The sequence below is a fragment of the Mustela erminea genome, chromosome 11, assembly GCF_009829155.1.
Source record: "Mustela erminea isolate mMusErm1 chromosome 11, mMusErm1.Pri, whole genome shotgun sequence".
Lineage (NCBI taxonomy): Eukaryota > Metazoa > Chordata > Mammalia > Carnivora > Mustelidae > Mustela > Mustela erminea.
Genome location: NC_045624.1, coordinates 40880757 through 40902591, shown reverse-complemented (window position 1 = coordinate 40902591; position 21835 = coordinate 40880757). Strand labels below are relative to the sequence as shown.

Sequence of the window (21835 nt, the reverse complement as noted above, 5' to 3'; positions counted from 1 at the left end):
TATTAGTCTTATACTGGATAAATGTATTTCTCCTTGTTCAAACCGGCATCTCCAAAACTTAGTTGACCCAGGCATCTTGTGAAAAATGTATGTGACAGCTTGTGGAACTAGACCTTCCTGGAACAGTGTTTGGAGAATACTGATGAATTATTTCTATCTGTATGTGAGCATGGAGATGGCCTAAAATTTCAGGTTCGGTTGGTTATAGGAATCCTGTTAGAGAAATCTGGAGGTTTTTCCTCTGCTTTGATCAATTTAGACTGCACAATTTATCGTTCTGGGCAAAACTTTACAATGAGGCTTGACTCATCTATAATTGGCCAAATTCACTTGTAGCAGATCTCTCTCTCATTTGTTCTATTCCCTCTTCCTGGCTACTGAATCGGTATTTTACTTGAAGTTCACTATTTCCAACTTGTTGAATGTGTGGTTATTTTAATATTTTAATGGACTGCACTAATCTCTTGCAGAATATCTATTCTGGAACACACTCAGAAGTCCGAGGGCTTACATTATGCTGATTTATTTTTACGTGATCACATCATGCAGCTGGAGATTCGATTCATGCTGTTTCTATTCCTCCTCCCTCATCCCTAGCATTTTTTTCAGAAATGTTAATTCCTGCAAATCTGATTTGATTTAGGCAATCTGAGAAAATGCAAGGGAAAGAGCCTCGTAGATTGGAAAGCAATCTACAAATGTAAAGTGATATCGTTATGAATGTATTCAGTAATTCTTTTATTGAGCACCTCCTATGACGTCCCATAATATGGGGGGGGGGTTATGTGTGTGTGCTGGGGCTACAGAACAAAATCAAGCCTGATTCTTGTACTCAAGAAGCTCAGGGTCTGGTGTTGGGTAGGTGGAGGGGAAAAACAATAAAGAAACCGTTATGACCAGTGAGATGACATTGGTATTGAAGAAGCACAATGGGGAGTATGAGATAGAATCATCCAGTTAGATGGGAGTTGGCATGAGGCGGCTGTCTAAAGGAACCAACTCCTGAGCGGTGAGTGTCAGAGCGTGAACAAAGGCTAAGTAGATAAGACAAAGGTGAAAGGAAATGCTCCTGAAAAGATGCTCAAACTCACGAGTGACCAGGAGGCTACATATGAGAACAACAATAAAATATTATTAGACTGGAAAACATTAAGAAACTGGGCGATACTCAGTATTGGCCAGGATGTGGGGAAACAAGTATTCTCATCTACTGCTTGTGGAAATGTAAAATGGGATAGCCTTTTTGGAGGGATGATGAAAAGTTAAGAATATATACATTCAGTTTTAGCCACTTTTCCCTAAAGAAATCCTCATGTGTGTTCATAAAGAGAACTGCCGAATGTTCATTATGGCATTACTGGGCATAATGAGGATTTGGAATCGACTGTCTGTTGGTAGGAGAACCAAACAACCTTGCTACGAAATACTGTGTAGAATTACACAAGAATAGAAAGCACTTCAAGAAGTATTGTTAAGACAAAGCATTAATTTACAGTATGTTATGCACAGTATAATGTTATTTATGGGAAAATCCCAATGAAATATTTTTTTATATACCGATATGCACATGTGATCACACAGAAGGGATCTGAACAAAATCACACTAAACTGATAACAGGGTTTTCTCTTGCGAAAGGGGATGAAACTGGGGGAAAGCTTTGGCTTTTTACTTTACATACCTCGGTATTTTTTTTTTTTAGATGAAAATGTATTCATGACTTGAGTAGTTAAATTAAAAAGTGAAAATTTAGAAATGAGTAGAGTCAAGGGAGAAGTTGTTGCAAGTGGAGAGACTTGCCAGGGTGTGGTCGGAAGAGTCCTTGGCTAGGAGCCGTAGTGTCCATAGACGGTCCTTCCTAATCAAGGGATAGTGCCTCTCTCCCGTGCACTGCACCCCTTCTTGCCTTCTCCAGGACCTGGTTCCTTCCCTCATCCACCTTTCTCTCCTTGTTGGATCGTCCTCTCACTAAAGGCATGCTATAGGAGTTCTCATCTAAAAATGTCTCCTTGACCTTTTATTCGCCACGAGCTATCACCCCCTTTCTCTGTTCCCTTTAATAGTGAAACCTGTTACATGAGTTGTTGATGTTTATTTCCTTCATCACCTCCTGGAAACTCCTCTCAGCAGTCAGGCTCCCATCTCTGTCCACTGAGACGTCTCTGGTCAGTCTCTCCTGATCACCACCCTGCGTACCCAGGGCTCTTTCTTCATTCCCATCCTCCCCTGCCTCTGGCAGTATGTGGCTGAAGGGCACCTGTCCTTTGTAAACACTTCTTTGATCTGTAGGATGCTGAATCCTTCTAGCTTTCTCTCTGCTTCGAGAACTATCCCTCTATCCTCTCTTCTCAAACTTCTGCATATTGGCATTCCCCAGCCTCTGTCCACAGCCACATCTCTCTTTCACACTCACTCCCTGGCACAGAAGTTCTCAATTTGTTGCTTTCAGAACCATTTTATACTCTTAAAATTACTGAGGAACCTAGAGAGCTTTTATGTGAGTTACAGCTGTCAGTATTCATATTTTAGAAATTAAAGCTTAGAAATTTGAAAGAATATTTAATTATTACTTCATTTAAAATAATAATAAACCCATTACATGTTAACTTGAATTTTTTTCTGAGAAATATATATTTTCCAACCCTTCCTCCAATTAGTGAGAAAAACAGCATCATTTTACAATTCTGTGAATCTCTTTAGTGTCTGACTTTAATAGAAGACAACTCAGTTCTCATCTCTGGTTCTGCATTAAATCTGTTGTGATATGTTGTTTTGATGGAATTATATAGAGAAAATCTCATCTTAAACATACATGTGGTTGGAAAAGGGAGTAACATTTTCATATCTTTTTTATGTAGGTTGGATAGCCTTCTTTGATTCTATACCAAAACTCGAGATGTGGTATTTTCTTATAAAGATTGATTAGTTGCAATGTACCATCTGAAATTACATCAATGAATTTTTTTGCACCACATTACATTAAAATGCATTTGTCTGTCTTGTATTTTGAATGGACCTTTTACCCATGCATTTTTAAAAAAAAGATTTTATTTATTTATTTGACACACAGAGAGAGAGAGAGAGAGAGAACACAAGCAGGGGGAGTGGCAGGTAGAGGGAGAAGGAGAAGCAGGCTCCCCACTGAGCAGGGGGAGCCTCACGTAGAACTTGATCCCAGGACCCTGGGATCATGACCTGAACCAAAGGCAACGGCCTAACAAATGAGCCACCCAGGGGCCCTACCCATGCATGGTTTTATATATCATATACTGGCCATTTAGAAAATTTTGGCTCACTGAGTTATGTGGATATTCTAAATGCTGATACATTTTATGATACAATATTGAAAAATCATACTTGTTGGTACCACTACGTATCTAGTAGAAAGGTTTTGAGTATTAGGAAGCTGTAAAGTTCCAAACAGAAAATTCAAGTTTTCAAAAATTCAAAATTTTCTCTGAAAGCTCAAATTTTAATGATTAACAATCAATACTGTCAGTTGTTCTCCTTGAAGCTCCCTCATTTCAGATGCAATATCTGCCACATATCCAATCTGAATAACTATAATTTATTTTCTGGTTCTTTTCAATAAAACTGGTGTTCCATGAAAAACTGACTGGAGTGGAATATTGCCCTCATCCCTTACACTAGTGTTTTTCCTTAAGAAAATCGTATTTTGTTACACGGCAGAAGTGCTTTATGTGTATCTCCCATTTCGTCAGATGAAAATGTTAAAAAATCATGTGTATACGTTAATAAGGTTAATGATTTTTCTGCTTTTAAGTGAACTTTTCAGGGAAAGATGTCCCCTTCTTTTTTAAAACCAGGACCATGTAGAGGTGAAGACCACAGTGACTACTAATATAGTTTGGTGCCACCACTTTGATTTGTGCTGGGATGTCAGCACCTTCACCCCCTGCTGCTCTTGCATGTCAGTACAAAGGGCTGCAGGGCGAGAAAGACAAATGCTGTTTTAATTCTGTTGTGAAAATGGCTTTTACCTAGTGGATCCTCTGAAAATGTCCGAGAGACCTACCTCTAGGCAGTCCACGGACCACACTTGGAAAAAATAACTGATGTAGACTATATACTCCACTCCAATCAGCCCCAGATAACTTCAAATGACCAACTCTCTGGCTAATTATTTGTTTTGCAAAGTATAATTATAAGACGGCTAATCATTGGCACTTACATCACATGTAATTTTTGAATAATGGATTTAATAAGGTTATTAAACCCATTAGTGTTTAGTACTTACATGTCTTTTTTTAAAACATGAAATTAGGTTAGCAAATCTTAGCTGCAAATCCCTTCTCTCCAATTTTCTGTTTTTAACACCCCAAGTGACTTGGTTTGGAATTATACACTGCTTTTCAAAATTGTTCTCTCATATAATGTCTGCTGGGTTGGAGAGAATAGATAACCTTTAACACTCAGATTCTAGGACACCTCTCATCAAAGATGTGTGTTTAAATGTCCTTGAATAGCATTACTGTGCCACTTTTCACAATAGCTTTGTCTATTTCTTTCTAAGCATGTGCTATGTTTCTGGCCCCAAATAGCAAGTCTAAGCCAGAAGCAGAGGGAGCAACATTTACTCTAGAAAATTCCAAGTGGTTTGCATCCACTTACGTTGACCCACTGCTCTCATTCGTATTCCTCCTGCTTGATATGATAACTTTGGTAATTGCTCTTGGTTCTTTAGCTTTCTTGATTTTCTATGGCTAGCTTCACCTTCTTTTTTAAGGCTCTGAGTGGTAACCTGTTTTTCCTCCCAGTCTCCTCTGCCCTCCAGCTTTGAAGGACTTCTCTACCATTTAGCCCTGGCCTGCAGAAACTCTACTGACTGGACCATCCCTGCCTCCATGTTCAGAAGGGGATTTGGACAACCATAAATGCTCATGTTATATGCAGTTGGGTTCAAGTGGTTATTTTGTTAAGGGTTTGGTGTTATCTGTTTCCCTTGCCGAGGTTTGCCTGGAGGAAAAAGTACCCATAAAAGACAATTACAGAGTGCCACTTTAATTAATAGCTGGTCCAGCACCCAGTATCACACAGTGCAGGGCTTACTATGCAGGGTTTCAAACTTTATGGCACAGCAATGCTGGCCCTAGAGAAACATGGTTCCTAGAATGTTTCAGGCTCTGATCCATTAAGTTACTCAGGTCTTGTCTGAAGGCACAGCTAGTTAAAGGATGGAGAAAACATATTTGGTGGGGAGAAGCAGGAGCAGTGTTCCCCACCAGCTTCTTCCAGTGCTTCTAAACCCAGCAGCATCATGAGGTCGGTTGTGGACTTTAATAACACACTGCCCTATAGCCACTAAACTTGGACACTGGGGAGAACTTCAGAGATGGCTAGGTACAACTCAACTCAAACATATAAATGAGGTCCAGGGATGCTACCTATTCCACTGAGGGTCGTACAGAACCAGAACCCTTGTATGTGTAAACATGATCTTCCTCCTACTCCTCCACATGACTCACAGGGCTCTGGAATTTCAGATAATGCTTTTAAACTAAAAGTCCTTCCTACCTGAATTTTGATATTATTCCCCATATTTCCATATTTGTTACTGGGACTTGGATTCTCTCCCTTAAATAGGATTTTTCTCTTCCACTAATTGCTTTTGAAGGTGATCTGAGCATGAAGTACTTTTTTTAATCTTTAGAAAAAAATACCTTTTTTCTTCTCACTCACAGTTATAGTTCTCCTTCCCAGTGTTAGTTATCGTTGGGCTCCCAGCTTCCACGCTACCAACCTCACAAGGTGGGTTTTTGTTTTATGTTTTTGCCTTTCAATCACTCAATTGCTTTCTGAATCACATTAAGAAGACAAAATAAAACACACGGTTTTACAGGAAATTGCTTTTTGAATTTTCTGGAGCCTGAGAGTTAAGGGAACAGATTTTTGTTAATGTTGACTCAACTGAAGGATGTAAGGTTTTTGTTTTTGTTTTTGTTTTTGAGAGAGAGAGATAGAGAGGGAACATGCGCTAGCTGTGGTGGCAGGGAGGGAGAGAGTGGGAACCTTAAGCAGATTCCACACTCCCTCAATGCAGAGCCTGAGCAGGGCTTCCTCAATGCAGAGCCTGAGCAGGGCTTCCTCAATGCAGAGCCTGAGCAGGGCTTCCTCAATGCAGAGCCTGAGCAGGGCTTCCTCAATGCAGAGCCTGAGCAGGGCTTCCTCAATGCAGAGCCTGAGCAGGGCTTCCTCAATGCAGAGCCTGAGCAGGGCTTCATCTCATGACTTTGAGATCATGCCCCGAGCCAAAAACCAAGAGTCAGATGCTTAACCAACGGAGCCACCCAGGTACCCCAGAGTGTAAAGATTTGTAAAATAAGGGCTTGTGTTTGTCTTTTAATGCATGTGTGTAATTTCAATTAGTTACATTTATCTTATAAAAAAGATAATAAATTTTGACGGTTGAAGGGTATATTGGAAAAAGGAAAGCAGCCATTTTCTCTCCCAAACAGCATTCTTCTGCTTTCAAAGGTACAATTACAAAGAACATTGTTAATACACAAAGCATGAGGCTGATCCCAGATAACAGGAAGCACTTTCTAGAGATCCAGTTGAACAGAGAAATCAGTACATTCTATCCTGTGTTGATAAGCATTTGGACTCAGAAGGACATTTGCTCCCAATGCCTGTGGAAGCTGTCTGCATGGCTCACAAATGCTGCCTCTGGGTCAACATTCTTTTCATTCTCGCAATTCCACCAGAAAAGGATCGTTATCATACACTAATCTTTAATATTTTTTACATACTTTACAAATCTTCATTCTTTTAAGAAGGAGACTGGCTCAGCATAGATTATATGCAGGTATATTTTGCATGAGATTACAGAGCTAGTTTAACAGGACCTACTGCTGGGGTGGGGGGGGACACATCCAGAATGGTGACAAACAGCGGGTGTCATGCTCTCTGTCTGCCTAATGGGGGAGTCCACGGCAACTCACATTCCAGACAGAGAAGTTCCTTTTCTATCTAAAGGAACGGAATATGTTTTTTCCCATTCCAGCTGGTGGCAGAGGACACAGGCAGAGCACACAGAAACAGGTAGCAAAAAGAAACAACTAGATAGCCTGGGGCCCCAGAAACACAGAGGAAAGCTCTGGCAGGGTAGGAGACCTGACAGCCCACCAGTGGGGGTGCTCACCTCCTTAGAAACAACAGATAAGGACAGCACTCAGAGTCACACTGAGGGATCTGTACAGGCAGACTGAGTTTTTGTAAATGGCAACACAGAGTCTCACACTGTGCAAAGTCAGCACAGACTAGCTCAGGATGCCCCCGTGTTCATATCACACGCACCTAGACAGTCGCTTCCTTTGTGAGATGAAGTCAGAATGTCTCTGCACAGCCCTTAGAAGGATTATAACCCATGCGTGTCTGAAGACTGGCAACTTTCCTCTCCCTCTCTCCCCACTGCCTTTTTCCTAAGGAAGATCTGGCTGCCCGCTGGGCTCTGATGGGATTACAGGGGACCACCCCCCCAAATCCCCACTCCCAGAGAAAAGCCCTAAAACAACTGAACAGTGTACTTGGGAGCAGGAGCTATTTTGGGGTAGAGTTTGCGGGAAAATTCAATGCAGGAGATGTGGGGCACCTGTTGGCGAGTGTGTGATTTAAGTGGAAAGAAATGAGCAAATGAGTTTTCACTTCGGCTGGGCCTGCTGAGGGAAGTCTTTCATTCTTTGCATGAGTCCAGGGAAGATTTAAGGTACTTGGCAATTAATTTTAAACATCAGACTGGTTATTTCTTCAATGGCAACTCTGTGAGGCTTTAGGCCAAAAAGTGGCTGAATTTTACAGGGTTCAACTTAAAGTTAAGCTTCCATCAAAATTATAATAAATGATGTCCACTTCTCTCTCATAATGAATTCCTTTTGTTATTGTCATAAAAGCCTTAATACAGAGAAACTTCTAGGTAGTATTATACACGGCTGGATGGTGGAGGCCCACTTAAATATTTTCTCAGTTCTAATGTTGGCAGTGGGAGATCAGTAAGAGTCTTTCTTCCAGGAAGCTGCTCCAGCCTGGCCATCTCTAGATGTAGTCCAAGTGACAAAGACAACAGAAGGTGCAGCTAAGGAGAGAAGGACCAAGGCTAGGGAATAGGGGGCCCCAGACCGCTGGCAGCATGGGTGCCCTAGAAAGGGGCTCCTTGAATGACCTCTGAGGCAATGCATGCCACGTCTCCCTGGGGAAGGGCTCCTTTAGCTTTTAGTCATTTCTCCAGCCCGTAGCCATGCCCTCAGACAGAGTGACAAAGTGACTCTAGATAGCCACATTCCCATGGCTGAAATGAAAGAGCACACAAAGATTGGGAGCTGGGGACTAGGAAGATCCACACCAGATCACTCTCTGAGACAATATGACGTCAGGTTTCACGACGAGAGACTGCAACACTTCTTATTAACATGGGACCCTAGTCAAGTTTCTTAACCTGTCTACTTAATTAATCCTTAGATTCCTCGGCTGTGAAAGAAATTAATGCCATCTCCCTTGCATAGAGATGAAATGAGAAAAACCTCTATGTAACACTCAGGACAGTGATTGGTATATAGTGAATGCCTCACAAAGGTTACTTCTTATTCTCCCTATCACTCTTATTATTATTACACTAACCTAATTTTTCACATGATTAAACTTGAAAAACTACACTTAAACTTGAAAATGCCTTTCCTCTGCTTTCCCTACATTCACAGATGATTCCTACATAATTATGAGTAATTATGGTTACTTTTCCTAGTTTCTTCTCTACCTTTTTCATTACCCCAATCTCGTAAATCCTTCAGGGTTTGGGCCCCCTTGCCTAACATCCCCCAAAGAAGTGGCCGTAGATAAATTCTATGCATTATTTCTTCAATGACTCTGCAGCTCTGTGTTGAGAGTTGTCTTTTGGCACATCTCTCTTCTACTATCATCATTTGTACATTGCCTTATCTGCCCTACTCGGTTGTAATTGTCTGTAGAGATCGGTCAAGCCCTATTTACCTTTGAAATATCTGTAGCTCCTGCCTGATGAGGTGGTATTTAATGAGTACTTAGATGAGTGAGAGAAGATAGTAAGATGATAATCAACTAAATTATTCATGATACACAGTGTCCTCTATTAAATTAAAAAATAGGGTGCTAACCTATGAATGGCCATTCCCACGTTCTGAGTCAGCACCCAATCGCACACAGCAGATTGGGATTGTGTGTCCCTCACATTTGCCATACATTGTCTCCACCTTCAAATCCAAAGCATTAAAGCAAGGGTGATTCCAGGACCTTGTGACTTCCCTGTTAATTTTAGCCATTACCTTTATAAATATTAATTTCTGAGAGTGAATAATCATAAACATCCTTGTCCCCGAGTGAGAAAAATTCAGTGATGTGTTTATGTATTTTCCATTAGAGGTCAACAATCGTGCCCCTGCAGCAGGAATACTCCCTCCTTGCAAGCAGTGATAAAATACAATTTGCAGCAAGCTGGTGCAGCCACTCTGGAAATCAGCATGGAGGTTCCTCAAAAAGCTGAAAATAGAGCTACCCTATGACCCAGCAATTGTACAACTTGGTATTTACTCCAAAGATACAAATGTGATCCAAAGGGGCACGTGCACCCAAATGTTTATGGCAGCAGTGTCCACAATAGCCAAACTATGGAAAGAACCTAGATGTCCATCAGCAGATGAATGGACAAAGAAGATGTGGTATATATATGCAGCCATCAAAGAATGAAATATTGCCAATGATGTGGATGGAACTAGAGGCTAAGTGAAATAAGTCAATCAGAGAAAGACAATTATCATATGATCTCAATGATATGAGGAATTTGAGAAACAAAATAGAGGAGCATAGGGGAAGGGAGGGAAAAATGAAACAAGATGAAACCAGACAGGGAGGCAAATCATGAGAGACTCTTAATCTCAGGAAATAAACTGAGGTTTGCTGGAATGGAGGGGGTGGGAGGGATAGGGTGGCTGCGTGATGGACACTGGGGAGGTATGTGCTATGGTGAGCACTGAAAATTGTGTAAGACTGATGAATCACAGATCTGGACCCCTGAAACAGATAATACATTGTATGTCAATAAAAAAATACAATTTGCATTATATCCCACTGCATAGTGCACTCTATGTCAGTGGTGGGTTTCTAGTCTATTACTCATGTTCTAGAATAAATTCCTAATGATTCCCATTTCAACATCTTGGGAACAAGCCCCATTTCTTGTTCTTTCCTTACATAGATACATTGAAAGGCTTAAAGGTAGTCAAACATACATACCCACTAATGGAGTCCAGAAACCCAGTAACACCAGAGAGCTGGGGCCAGTCGAGCTCATTGGTAAGAGCTACTGGTAAATCGATGAAGGATTTCTAAAGAAAAAATAAAGTGGTGATTATAAAAACAGTCATTTGTTTTTTATAGATAGTAAGATTATTGATTGCCTAGGCATTGTCCTCTCTCTCTCTTACTCTCTTTTTCTTAATCTCTTTAAGAGACTTTGACATATATGAAGCAAATGCCTCTCTATCATGAGAAGCTTCACAAAGATCAGCATCACTCATGAACTGGCTTCCATTCAGCTTCTGTGAAAGATGTGAAATGCATGGCAGCTTCGGCTCATCCCTCATTTGAAAGGGATGCTGCAGTAGATGAGTAAACTTTCGACTCTTTTAAATGTGCTGAATTTTCTTCATATTTTAGTTGAGATATTCAGGAAATCAACTGTCTAAAGAGAAATAATACCCAAGCCTCCAGCAAAAATGTCTTCCCTGAGTTCAAAGCTATGCCCTCAGTCAATAAGATACGGTCTCCTGACCTCCTTGGGAGTCTCAGGCACCTGTGAGAATCTAATTTTGGCTCCTTTGCTCCCAAAGAGGCACATATACTTAACGGGGTCTACAATTTCAAGGGGTTCACAGACCCCCTGCCTCTCTAGCACAGACTCCAGTTCAAGAACTCCTGACACAGTGTTGACAAAACCAGGATTCATTTGAACCATGTTTCTATGGTTTGTACAAAATCAACAGCCAAAAAATGATGTCAGCTATGTCCCCTTATGTTTCCTTTTATAAAGGCCTTCTGGGATCAATCTCTATTCTGGTCTAATTTCTAGAAGAAGCTTATTTAGACTGATGTGTTTAGAACAGGGTTGCCAAATTTAACAGGTAAAAATAGAGGACGCCCAGTTAAACTTGAGTTTCAATACACAAACTGTGGTGAAGACATACAATGGAATACCACTCAGCCTTTAAGAAGAAGGAGATTCTGACCCAGGCTATAATGTGGGTGAAACTTAAGAGCATTATGCTAAGTGAAATAAGCCAGTTTCACAAAAAAGATAACTACTGTATGATTGCATGTATATAAGGTGTTTAGAGCTGTCAAACTCATAGAAACAGAAAGTAGAAAGGTGGTTGCCAGGGGCTGGGAGCGGATGTGGGCCCAGGTGGGTGAGGGCCCCATCCTTATAGCTGTCCCAAGTGTGATTTCCAGCACAGGAGAGGCTGGAAGTGGCAGAGAGGTGACTCAGAAGGATGGCTTCTTGGGACTGACAATGTTAATTCACAACAACAATGGTGTATTATCATTAGTAATTATAATAATTAGTTATTAATTATATGACAATACTAATGTATCAGTTACAATGTGTCTCCGTCAAAGGAGTAGAGACAAGGTCATGGAAAAAAGGCTCCTGATGAGTCTTGAAGCACCATGCAGTTCCAGTGACTGGCACTTTGTCACCCGTCTCCCTCTCCTTAGCAGGAGGCACCCACCACTTTCTGCTCAACACTCCACCATTATTGTGTCCCATCCAAGTACTAACCAGGCCCGACCCTGCTTAGCTTCCGAGATCAGACGAGATCGGGCGCGTTCAGGGTGGTATGGCCGTAGACTCCACCATTATTGTGAATCAGATACTCTCTTTTGGTTTTTCTTTCTGTTGCCAGCATAAATCACATGTTTTTTTTTTCTCTCTTTTTTTTTAAACCTTATTTTTTCTCTAGGTCTTTCTGCTTACAAAGTGTGTTTGCTGTAGGATCTGAGAATATTCAGTTCTTCCAGAGAAGACAAGGAAAACAAGCAGAATGGATGAAACTTGTCAGACGTTTTAAGAGGAGGTAGCGAATCAGTGAGTGGCTTGTGAGATGAAGACAGAATTCATGCGCTGTGCTAAATAAGCTAGTAGCCTGTAGAAGACACTGGAAGTTAAAAGAAGGACACAACACTCCTGGCAACCATTCTCTGTCCTTTTTCTCAGTCATCTGCATAATGACCACCCCAGATTTGGGGAACCAGCAGGAAGCGAACTAGGCTTCTCATTCTGGGCAGCTGGCTCCACCTTTCCTAGGCAGTGAGACAGGAGCCCTGCTGGCACAGGGAGGCAAGTCTGATGCTCTCTGCAGCCTGGAGCCAGAATGGAGGGGACGGCAGTTCGGAACTATGCCAGCAAAGTAGGAAAAGACTTTACTTTAGAAATCCAGGAGCTCTGACTTCTGTGGCTGGCTCTCCCAGTACGGTAAAATGCCACAATTTGGACATGATACATTGGCAGTGGTTTCCATATCCCATCCAGCCCCATTCTCGGGCGGGGGGGTGGGTGGCTGGTGAAGTGTTTATCTTCCCTGCTGGGGAAGAGCAAATGGGGAGGGAGGGGTAGGACAGATGAGGAAATGGCCGGCAACCTCATCTTGGGAAGCGGGGTCTCTCAATTCAGTTAATTGATCAGTTGCTGGATCCATCTGAGGAAATGGATCTCAAACACGTGGGAGACTCTGGGACTTCTTGATGCTCTCAAAGAAGCCCCATCCAGTCCTGGAAGCATCCCCTCCAAGATTTAAACCAGAGCAGATGGCAACTGATGCTGAATCACAGAGGGGACCAGGATGGGTCTGCATCTGGCTCCTGGAGCCCTGGAAGGCCCAGGAAGGTCAGCTGCATAGGTTTCTCCCTGTCACTTGATTAACTCTGACATAACACACATATGTGTTTTCCTGGTTAAGTGTTTAGACTTCACTTACGGTGTTATGGCAAAGTTTTACTATTCCTAGCTGTGCAAAATCAGGGAATATGAACTTTACTATTGTGTCAGTTTTGCTACCTCCGATGGCTATCAGATATTACTCTCTCTACTTCAAAAGCAACATCGGGAGGATCTAAGGACAGCGAGAAGAGCAGGTTGACAAGTAGAAGCCCTATACTATGTAAAGGATCATGCTTGGATGGTCACCTAGTGTCCCTTGCCAAGTGGATTGTCCCAGGTTTAAGAGAAGTGAAGTTTATAGCCAGATAATAGAACAGATTTGAGCAGACAAATGGAAGCCTCGACATACTTTTTCTTCCTTAGTAAATCTGGTAGATAAAAATGAGAAGTAATGGCCATGAATAGCAAAGGTTTTATAGACCCTAGAAAAAGAGAATGTTTAAGTCATATCACATTAAACACTAAAAGCCTTATTCACGCAACATTATACCCAAGATATTTCAGGCATTTAAGGCAGGAAAGATGCAAATTAAGATCTCCCTCATCAACTCCTGCTTATTCCTCTCGAGCATTTATGTTCTCGGGAAACTCGTCTTAAATGTACCCTAAATGTACATATGTGGAAAGACTTAATATTTACCAAGAAAAATTTCCCCGATTTGTAAAGAGCATCAGATGCTCAGTGAGCACTAAGTCAACTATAGCACTGCCTCAGATGTTATTCTGATTTTATCAGCGACATAAAGTGTTTTTATGTCATAATTGGCATGTATATACTATATTTGTGTGATATTTTAACATTATTCTCTGTGTGTATGTGCACTGAGTAAGCCCACTAGTTCTCATTTTTAATGCATATTCAGAAAACGTAATACTTTGGATTTGGATATATCTTAAGCCCTAACCTCAATGAGCAACTTATATTTGGGTTTCTTAAAACCATCTTCAGTGAGAGAAAAAGAGTAATGGTATCAATCAATCACACATTCATGTGGTCTTGCCAATCTTCCAATGATAAAGGGATTCTTTTTTTTTTTAAGGTTTTATTTATTTATTGACAGAGATCACAAGTAGGCAGAGAGAAAGGAAGGGAACCAGGCTCCCTGCCGATCAGAGAGCCCTAAGTTGAGCTCGACCCCAGGACCCTGGAATCATGACCTGAGCTGAAGGCGGAGACTTTAACCCACTGAGCCACCCAGGCATCCCAAGGGACTAAATTCTTGATGCCTTTATTTCACTGTTTCCACTCGAGCCCTCCCTATCCAGCAATGCTATGTACTCCCTTTTCCAATACCGCTAACTGGGTTAGATCTAAGTTGTTTATTCTCAAATAACAGAAAGTCACTTGGCAGAATCTGCAGCTAATATTCTGTTGGAAAAATAAATAAAAAACACCATCCTCAGTTAAATTAGTATTTTAAAATTTATCTCCCAGGAACTAAACTGTCAAAGCAGACAGGTTTTGTTGTTTTACTCAAAGAAGAAGATAGCTCTTAGGCTGGTCTTTTGATAATGGTGCAAGAATTTCAAGGCCTGAGAATCAGAGGCTGCTCTCTCTTTAGTTTTGGGAAGAGAAGTCTTCCAGCTGGTCTACCACTACTTCATCTGTCCTGCAGGTGGCGCAGATGAGGCTACCCTTCCACTTTCTGCCTTTCAATCCCAAAGGCCCGCTCTGACTTCCCCATTCAGTTTGCATCTCAATCTCATCACCCCCACCTCTCCTCCTATCGCTGCCACTACCTTAAAGCCCTTCCTTATAGGAATACCAACTCAGGAAACTTGAAGGGCCCTCCTTGACCTTCACGCAAACTCTCCTGCTCTGGTCCCATTCCTTTAGACTTTGACATGTGAATAGATCCAGTAAGTGAACGTACATCCATTCATGATGTTTGCATGTGCGACGTTTCCCAGATACCTTTTGTGTTTTAGGCCAGAGTAGGGAAGGGAAAGAGTAATGAATTTCCCTTATGTGCCAGGCACTGAGACACGGAAACTTACACACCCTGTTTAACTTCATCAAACATCTCTGTGACACAGGGACTCGCTTCTTCCTTCCTTCCACTCTCCCTCCTACAGACACTTTCTGAGAAATTACCTGTATCAGATGCTGGACACTACCTCTCAAGAAAGCAATGAGTACCCAGGCCTCAGACAAATAGCAGTAAATTGAATGAGCATGCTTCAACCTACTTGAACCTACAGAAAAAAACAAAACAAACAAACAAAAAAGTTTACCGTGGCGTTTCCCATCGCTGGTTCTGGGCCACAGAAGAGTCTATTTTCTGGGGAGGAACTGGGCAGCACGGGACCCAGGAAAACTATGGCAGACAGAATTCAGAAGGAGTCTGGGTGACTTGCCAAGGTCACAGAGCTGGTAGTAGGGGGTGGGGATTTGAGCCCAGGTTCAAGTGAGGCTAGGAAGAGAGAGGCTTAAAGCACGCTGGAGTTCTAACGGTCCTTGCTTATCCCCTAAACTGCTAAATCTCACAGAATCACACATGTGACTAAGCTGGTCTGCCAGCTGTTGAAAATGAGGCTTCCTGGGTGTCTACTGAGTGGATGGTCTCTTGGATACTGCTTTGGCTGAAAAGTTCAGAAAGCTACAGATAACCCAGGAGTGGCCGTCATTTTTCCTCTCTGTTTCTCTTACATGGAAGCCCTACATAACTTATGAGGAGTACAGCATGAGTATTTTGGGGATGCATACAGAAATGATTTGTGACCCTAAGCTGACACCTACAAACACACCCCACTCACATATTCCCAGGGCCTGTTCTGTCCTCGCATCTGGGGAGAGGCAGTCAGGGCGCACAACACACACTGCTGACCCGAAGGTTTATCTTCCCGCGCGGCCTGGCAGATGAAGCTCTGGGAGAGCGGGGAAAGTGCATTTCATTTGGTTTCTGCCTCTGCAATCTCTTACTTAACTCGGTCGGGCAGCATCATTCACATAGGCTAATGCTTTGATATAGACAACCCCAAGAATGCAATTTAACTCCGAATTTGATGCTACAAACTTTAGAATCCCATATGCAGTCAAGTGAGTCTCCTACTGAGGTCCCTGTGGCCCAGTAATTCATTAAACATACAGAGAAAGAGAGCAGAGAGGGAGGGACAGAAGCGTCTGTTGACCATCGTACCGGGCAGCCATAAGTTTCTCCTTCTTGGAGCTCACAGGCTGGAAAATAAAGTCTTCCCAGCTGGGTAACCTTGAAGACTTGCTTTCACTCTTCTGTATCTCACTTTCCTTGTCTGTACAATGGACTCACCACAGCACCTATCTCATCAGGTGGGTGAGAGGATTGGAATGGAAAAACCATGCAAAAAGTTCAGAATTATCAGTGTTCTATGAGAGTTAGCTGTTAGCAGGATTGATAGGGAAGCCCAGGGTGCTAGAAAGGACATCCATCCTACCTGCGGGGGTGGGGGAAGGAATCTTGAAAGAATTGTTATCCCATGTGAGTCCTGTGAGGTTGCTAAGAGGGAGCCAGGCAAAGAGAGGCACGGGAAGAGAGAGTTCAAGTGTTGGCAATATCATATGCAAAATTCCAAGGCTGAATTCATCGTATTATGTACAAGGAAGATGAACAAGGTCTCCTTCAAACAAACCCAAATAACCAGTATGCCAGTTATCCACTGCCCTATCTGTTGTTACGGCCAGTAACAAGAACTGCTCAGCTCCTGCCACGATGCCTACTGAAGGCACATTTAGACTTTGGCCAGCGCTAAATAAGTAATTTTCAGGGAAAAGGAGTAGCATTTCATCTTTGACCCTATGCCAGTCCAAAACCTTACAGGGCAGTGAAGAAATAGTCAAATAAAGATTGCTAGCAAAATGTGACCAGGAAATAGAAAGAGGACAGACTAGCGGGCAACAATTTTTCATCATTTTCCCTGAATATAGTTCTTTTTATTTATCTATTTTTTCACCTTGTCAGCTCCTCTTAGTCTCTTTCTTTCCCCTTTTCTTTTATCTATTATTTAAGCTCTAACCCCATGATTTATTTATTCAATGAGTGAGTCAAGGGATGCTTTATCTAACTGCCCCATACCAAATGAAAATGCATCGCGCAGTTGGATTTCTTCCACAGAATTCAATTCCCTCCAACATTACTTCCAGAGTGATTGATTGAAGAACTGTATCCAAATTCATAAAACTGAGAAAATAAGAGTTTCAAGTGTCCCACTGTTATGCAGAAATAATCACAACTCAATTCTTACACAGAGCCTGGGAAACAAATTCTTCTACAAACAGAAAAAAATGACTCTTCTAAGGGCCAGGAACAGGCAACAAGGCATGCATATCATATTATAAGGGTCCCTCTTCAGATAGTTTCTTTTGATTTGTAAAGGTTTGGTCATTTCTAAAGCAGCCAGGCTGTCACTTACTCTGGCATGGAGTAGTTCTCCCTTTTTGAGAGGTAACATCCAACTTAGACTCTAAAAGTCCAAAGTCCATAGCCAAGCTATAGAGGTAAGAAGAGGGGAAGCCACCACGGGGATACCTCATGACCAGGCCAGAACTGGGGTGTCACTCCCCACTATCTCACTCATAAAGGATAATCTCATTTTCTTCCTCTCCCCTCTTTCACCTTCTACGGAGAAGCTGTCACAAACCTCACTGCTTCTAGCCTTCCAACCTGCACGTAGGATGGCCCTGGGTTACCAGAGCCTGTGACCAGGGTCCCTGCCTTCTCACTCTCCCCCTACTATCTTCAGCAGTGTATTCCAGAATCTTGTGGGGAGTTTCTTGAAGATATGGATCCTGTTTGGATAGATTTGTGGTGGAGTCTTAGAATCCTCATTTTTAATGGCTGTCGCGATCGACCAGGTTTGGTAAACACTGCTTTCAGAGCTAGTGTAGCTATTCAATATCCTCCACCACACTGCACCACCCCCTGTCCTAACCTCTTCTCACACCCCACTCTACTATCAGTGGGCCACTCAGACCTCCAGGCCTGTCTCAAGCTCTTCTTCCTACTCAACCGTCTTTACTGATTGATCAGCTGCTCATTAGTCAAGAGTTAGCTAAATCCTGGATTCCTTGACGGGCCCACCTCTTCTCTGTGAGAGGCTCTCCTCCAGCTCTCGTCACACCCTGTGCATGCCCAGCTAATTACTAATATATTAATTATAGTAATTACTAATTACTAATACATATTACTAAATATTTCATCTAATATAGTAAATATTTCAGGCTTTGAGGGCCATTTGGTTTCTGTTGTGACTACTCAATTCTGCTACAGTAGTGGAAAAGCAGCAACTGACTGTAAATGAATGCGTGTTAAAACTTCATTTACAAAAAAAAAAAAAAGGGAAGGGCTGCATTAGGTTCAAGGGCCATAATTTGCTGACTTCTTCTCTAGGGTCTGACAGAATCAGTTTTTATCTGGGTTCCATGTTTAACTGCATTATCTTGGATCAGTTAGTTAACCTCTCTAAGTCTTCATTTCTTCATCTATAAAATATATATAATGGAGTCATTTCAGTATGACAGGAGGTAATGCTAAGTACAGTGCCTGGCGTTTGGTAAACACATGGTAATATCTGCTTACTGTTATAATTGTGAGTTTACTTGTCTATCCTCCCAAGTAGACTTCAAGCTCTTTGAGGTTAGAGCCTGCTTTTCACATCTAAAGCCCCACCTGTCCACCCTTATCTCTTTTTCTCTGCCTTTAGTAAAATTCCCAGAGCGTTCGTTGGGCACACAGCTGCCCAGCCAGGCACTCCTCCCCAGCCTCTGCTGTCGCCTGGTGTGGCCGTGCGACTGGGTTCTTCACCGTGAAGTGTCTGAGAGAGTAATGTGTGCCACCTCTAAGTCAGATTCTCCCAGGGAATGTGCATGTCCTCACTTGGTCCTTTTTCTTTCCTACAGGTGGGAGGTGGCAAAAGCAGGAGCAGCCCCCTTAGACCCAGGGGTAGAAGCTGCATGTTGAGGGTGAGCTGGTCATCTTGCCAGCCCTAGACTGCTTCTCTTCGGATTACTATATGAAAGGAAAGCATATTTCCATGTTCAGTCACTAGATTTTTGGATTCTTTGTTACAGCAGCTAAGCTTATACCCTGCTGGATTAATAACTAGTCTTTTGAGAAAGGCTCTACCCTTCTCCTTGCTCTACTTGCTGGCTCACAACTATGTTACCAACAAGAGAACATGACCTTTCGCTCCTTATTGATCTATTTTCCTATGGGCTCTTTCACAATCAGTCTTTAAATTCTTGGCTCAGTCCTGCTGCCCTTAATCTGCCTGAAATTTTTGGACCTTGTGTTTCAGAATGTTCCCCTTGATTTTCCTCTGGAAGTTATGGTTTTGCTCACACCTCTCACCAATCTGCCAGCTATGGCCTTAAGTAGAAAAATCCCCAGGAAATCATTCAAAAGCCCGGCACTGGGGAAGGGCTGGGCTGGGCTATCTCTATTCTTATTACTCCAAGGACTGGCATGGAAGAAATTAGCTAAATGAACTAATGAATGAATGGGGTGTAGCAATCAATTCCAACCAGCCCAAATTATTTCTAAATGCCAGAAATTTCCTCTTTCTACATCCCCACTGGTTCAAGATCCTAAATGTTTTTCCTGTGATGAGTTAGTTCCCTGAGACCCGTTTCATGGTTGAGGAACTTGAGGGAGAGCGAAGCAACGTGGTAAATATAATTAACTAGAGGGCAAGAGATTGCCTCGAGTCTTAGCAGCACACCGGCTGGCACAGGTGTTTATGGACTCATGCTGCCTGTCTCTGACGAAATCTCCATCTCGTGTGCTGGGAGAGCAGGCATGTGGGCTGGCTAATTATAAATGCCTTTCAGAAGTATGGAGCTTAAAATAATTTCCTCTTGTAGTTTTTCATAACAACGAGCGTTTGTCTTTTTAATTCTTGCAGAAACTGGTGAGGGCTAAGATCACTGACGTTTTTGGAAGAATGAGCCCCCGAGAACACCATACTTTGCAGGCAGGTAAGAGCCCCAGATGCTCACCTTGAGCAGGGAGAAAAGGGCATCACATTGATCAGGCCTCAAGGCAACAGCCCGTCTGGCCTGTGCCCATGAACAGGGAATGAGAATCGAAGAACATTCTGTCTCTTGTGGCCTGAGAGCTGCTGGAGAGGATTCACCAAGATGAACACAGGTCTCTTTTTCTGACAGAATAAGTGAGAAGTACCATGGATTGAGGCTTCTCTTCTCACCAGTTAGCATCCTTAATCTGCCAGCCTGCAAGATGTCTGAGGAGCAGAAAATGTAATCTTGTCCAGTTTTATGGAACTCTGGCCTTTCCTCAGCTGGAAAAACAATAATCAAGTATTCTAACCCTTAAGTCTTTCTGGAGTCGACACGAAGTTAGTGGAGGTAGGATTTTCATATTTTACGTGCGCCATGAAAATCAGCCTTTATGCTTTATGGAAGCCTCATGCTCACTGTTAAATCCAGCAGGGTAAGTTAGGGAAGGTCAGGGTGTGAGCTCTGATAATACCGGACTGTCTGCGGGCTAATAAAGGGCAGCCGAACTTGACCTGGACACTCATCTCAAAGAAAGGAACGAAGCACATGTGGGCTTGAAGACTGGAGCCGCTGGGCTCTCGGGTGCATATGCATTTTCTGCAGCCAGATTAAGGATTCATTTTGTCCTTGACACAGTACGAAATTCAATCTGCGCCTACTTACCCTACAGACAACAGCCTGCCGGGGGTCGTGCTGAGATTTTATAATAGTACAGGCAACAGCCTTCGCTAGCAAAATAAACATTTGGAAAATTGTATTTCAGAATCTCATCTCCCCCCTCACTCCCCCAGCCCCAGCCCGTCATGCAATTCTGGTTCAGCGAAATGCAGCATTTAATATTTTGGAAATAATTTTCGAGCAGATGGGCAAGAGGCAGGAGGGCAGCCTCTACTGCTGCCCTTGATGATCTCTCTGCCTCCCTTTCTTTCTCAACAAAACATCTCAAGCAGTGATTGTTTTTCCTTTGAAAGAAAAAAAAAAAGCACGAAAGTGTTTTCAAATTTGCTCGCTGCTTTGCTTTGCAATCTTTCTAAGCTGAGATCTTTCCTGTGGCATGGGAAGCTCATTCTGCATCTGATGACTACGGGTATCTTGGAGAGAAGTGAGGCTTGTTTAGGGAGGGAGCGGGTGAAAGCCTCTTTCTGCCGCCTCCCACCCAGCGGAATGAGGCTCCTTGTTTCTGTGGAGCCAGTAGGGTGATTCTTCACACTCTCTTTATTGAACTACAAATATCTTTCCAGATGAACACACTCCTAATCTAATTAGCTGTAAACAGGCCTCTCGGGTGCCACACTGCTTAACGAGAGGATGGCAAGAAGGGGAGAGAAGAAGAGGCTGTGGCAGGAAAGATACCCCAGGCCGTGGAGTCTGTTTCAAAGGCGCAGTCGGGATGGGGCAATGTATTTGCGGCAGCGTTTTCTGCTTTATAGGGAGACAGAGGCCAAGAAATGTTGAGTAGTCTCATAAACGGCAAAATGGCCTATGATGAAACAACGATTCACTGATTTTCTTCAGCACTCCCTGCACTTTCCAGACGATATGATGTATGACTTGGCGCAGCAAATGCAGAGCACCAGACACGCTGGGGCCGTCCTGACGGGTCTTTGTTGACCATACCTACTCCCACTGGCAGACCCCAAGGGAGGCCACCACAGCTTGGGGGTTACTACGGTTCCTGCATGAAACCAGAGTTTGTGGAGGGATTGCCAGGTGGGGTCACGGGATGGTGGATATTCTTTTGCTACAGAATCCAAATTCAGAACCCCTGTCACCCAAAGCCCTCAGAGAAAGATCCAGAGGCTTCATTTTTAAAGGTGATTCCTGTTTGTTTGCCCTCTTCTGGTCATTTTGGGAAGGC

General features: G+C 42.7%; 1 protein-coding gene across 3 annotated transcripts in view; it reads right to left on the bottom strand.

Annotated features, from left to right (window-relative positions):
* Positions 1-21835, bottom strand: part of AOAH (acyloxyacyl hydrolase) — a 169132-nt gene that overhangs the window by 66144 nt on the left and 81153 nt on the right. For all 3 annotated transcript variants that reach the window (XM_032305272.1, XM_032305270.1, XM_032305271.1), the window contains one exon: positions 10280-10371. In XM_032305272.1, coding sequence (XP_032161163.1) covers positions 10280-10371 — 92 coding nt within the window. The remainder of the gene's footprint in view (positions 1-10279; positions 10372-21835) is intronic.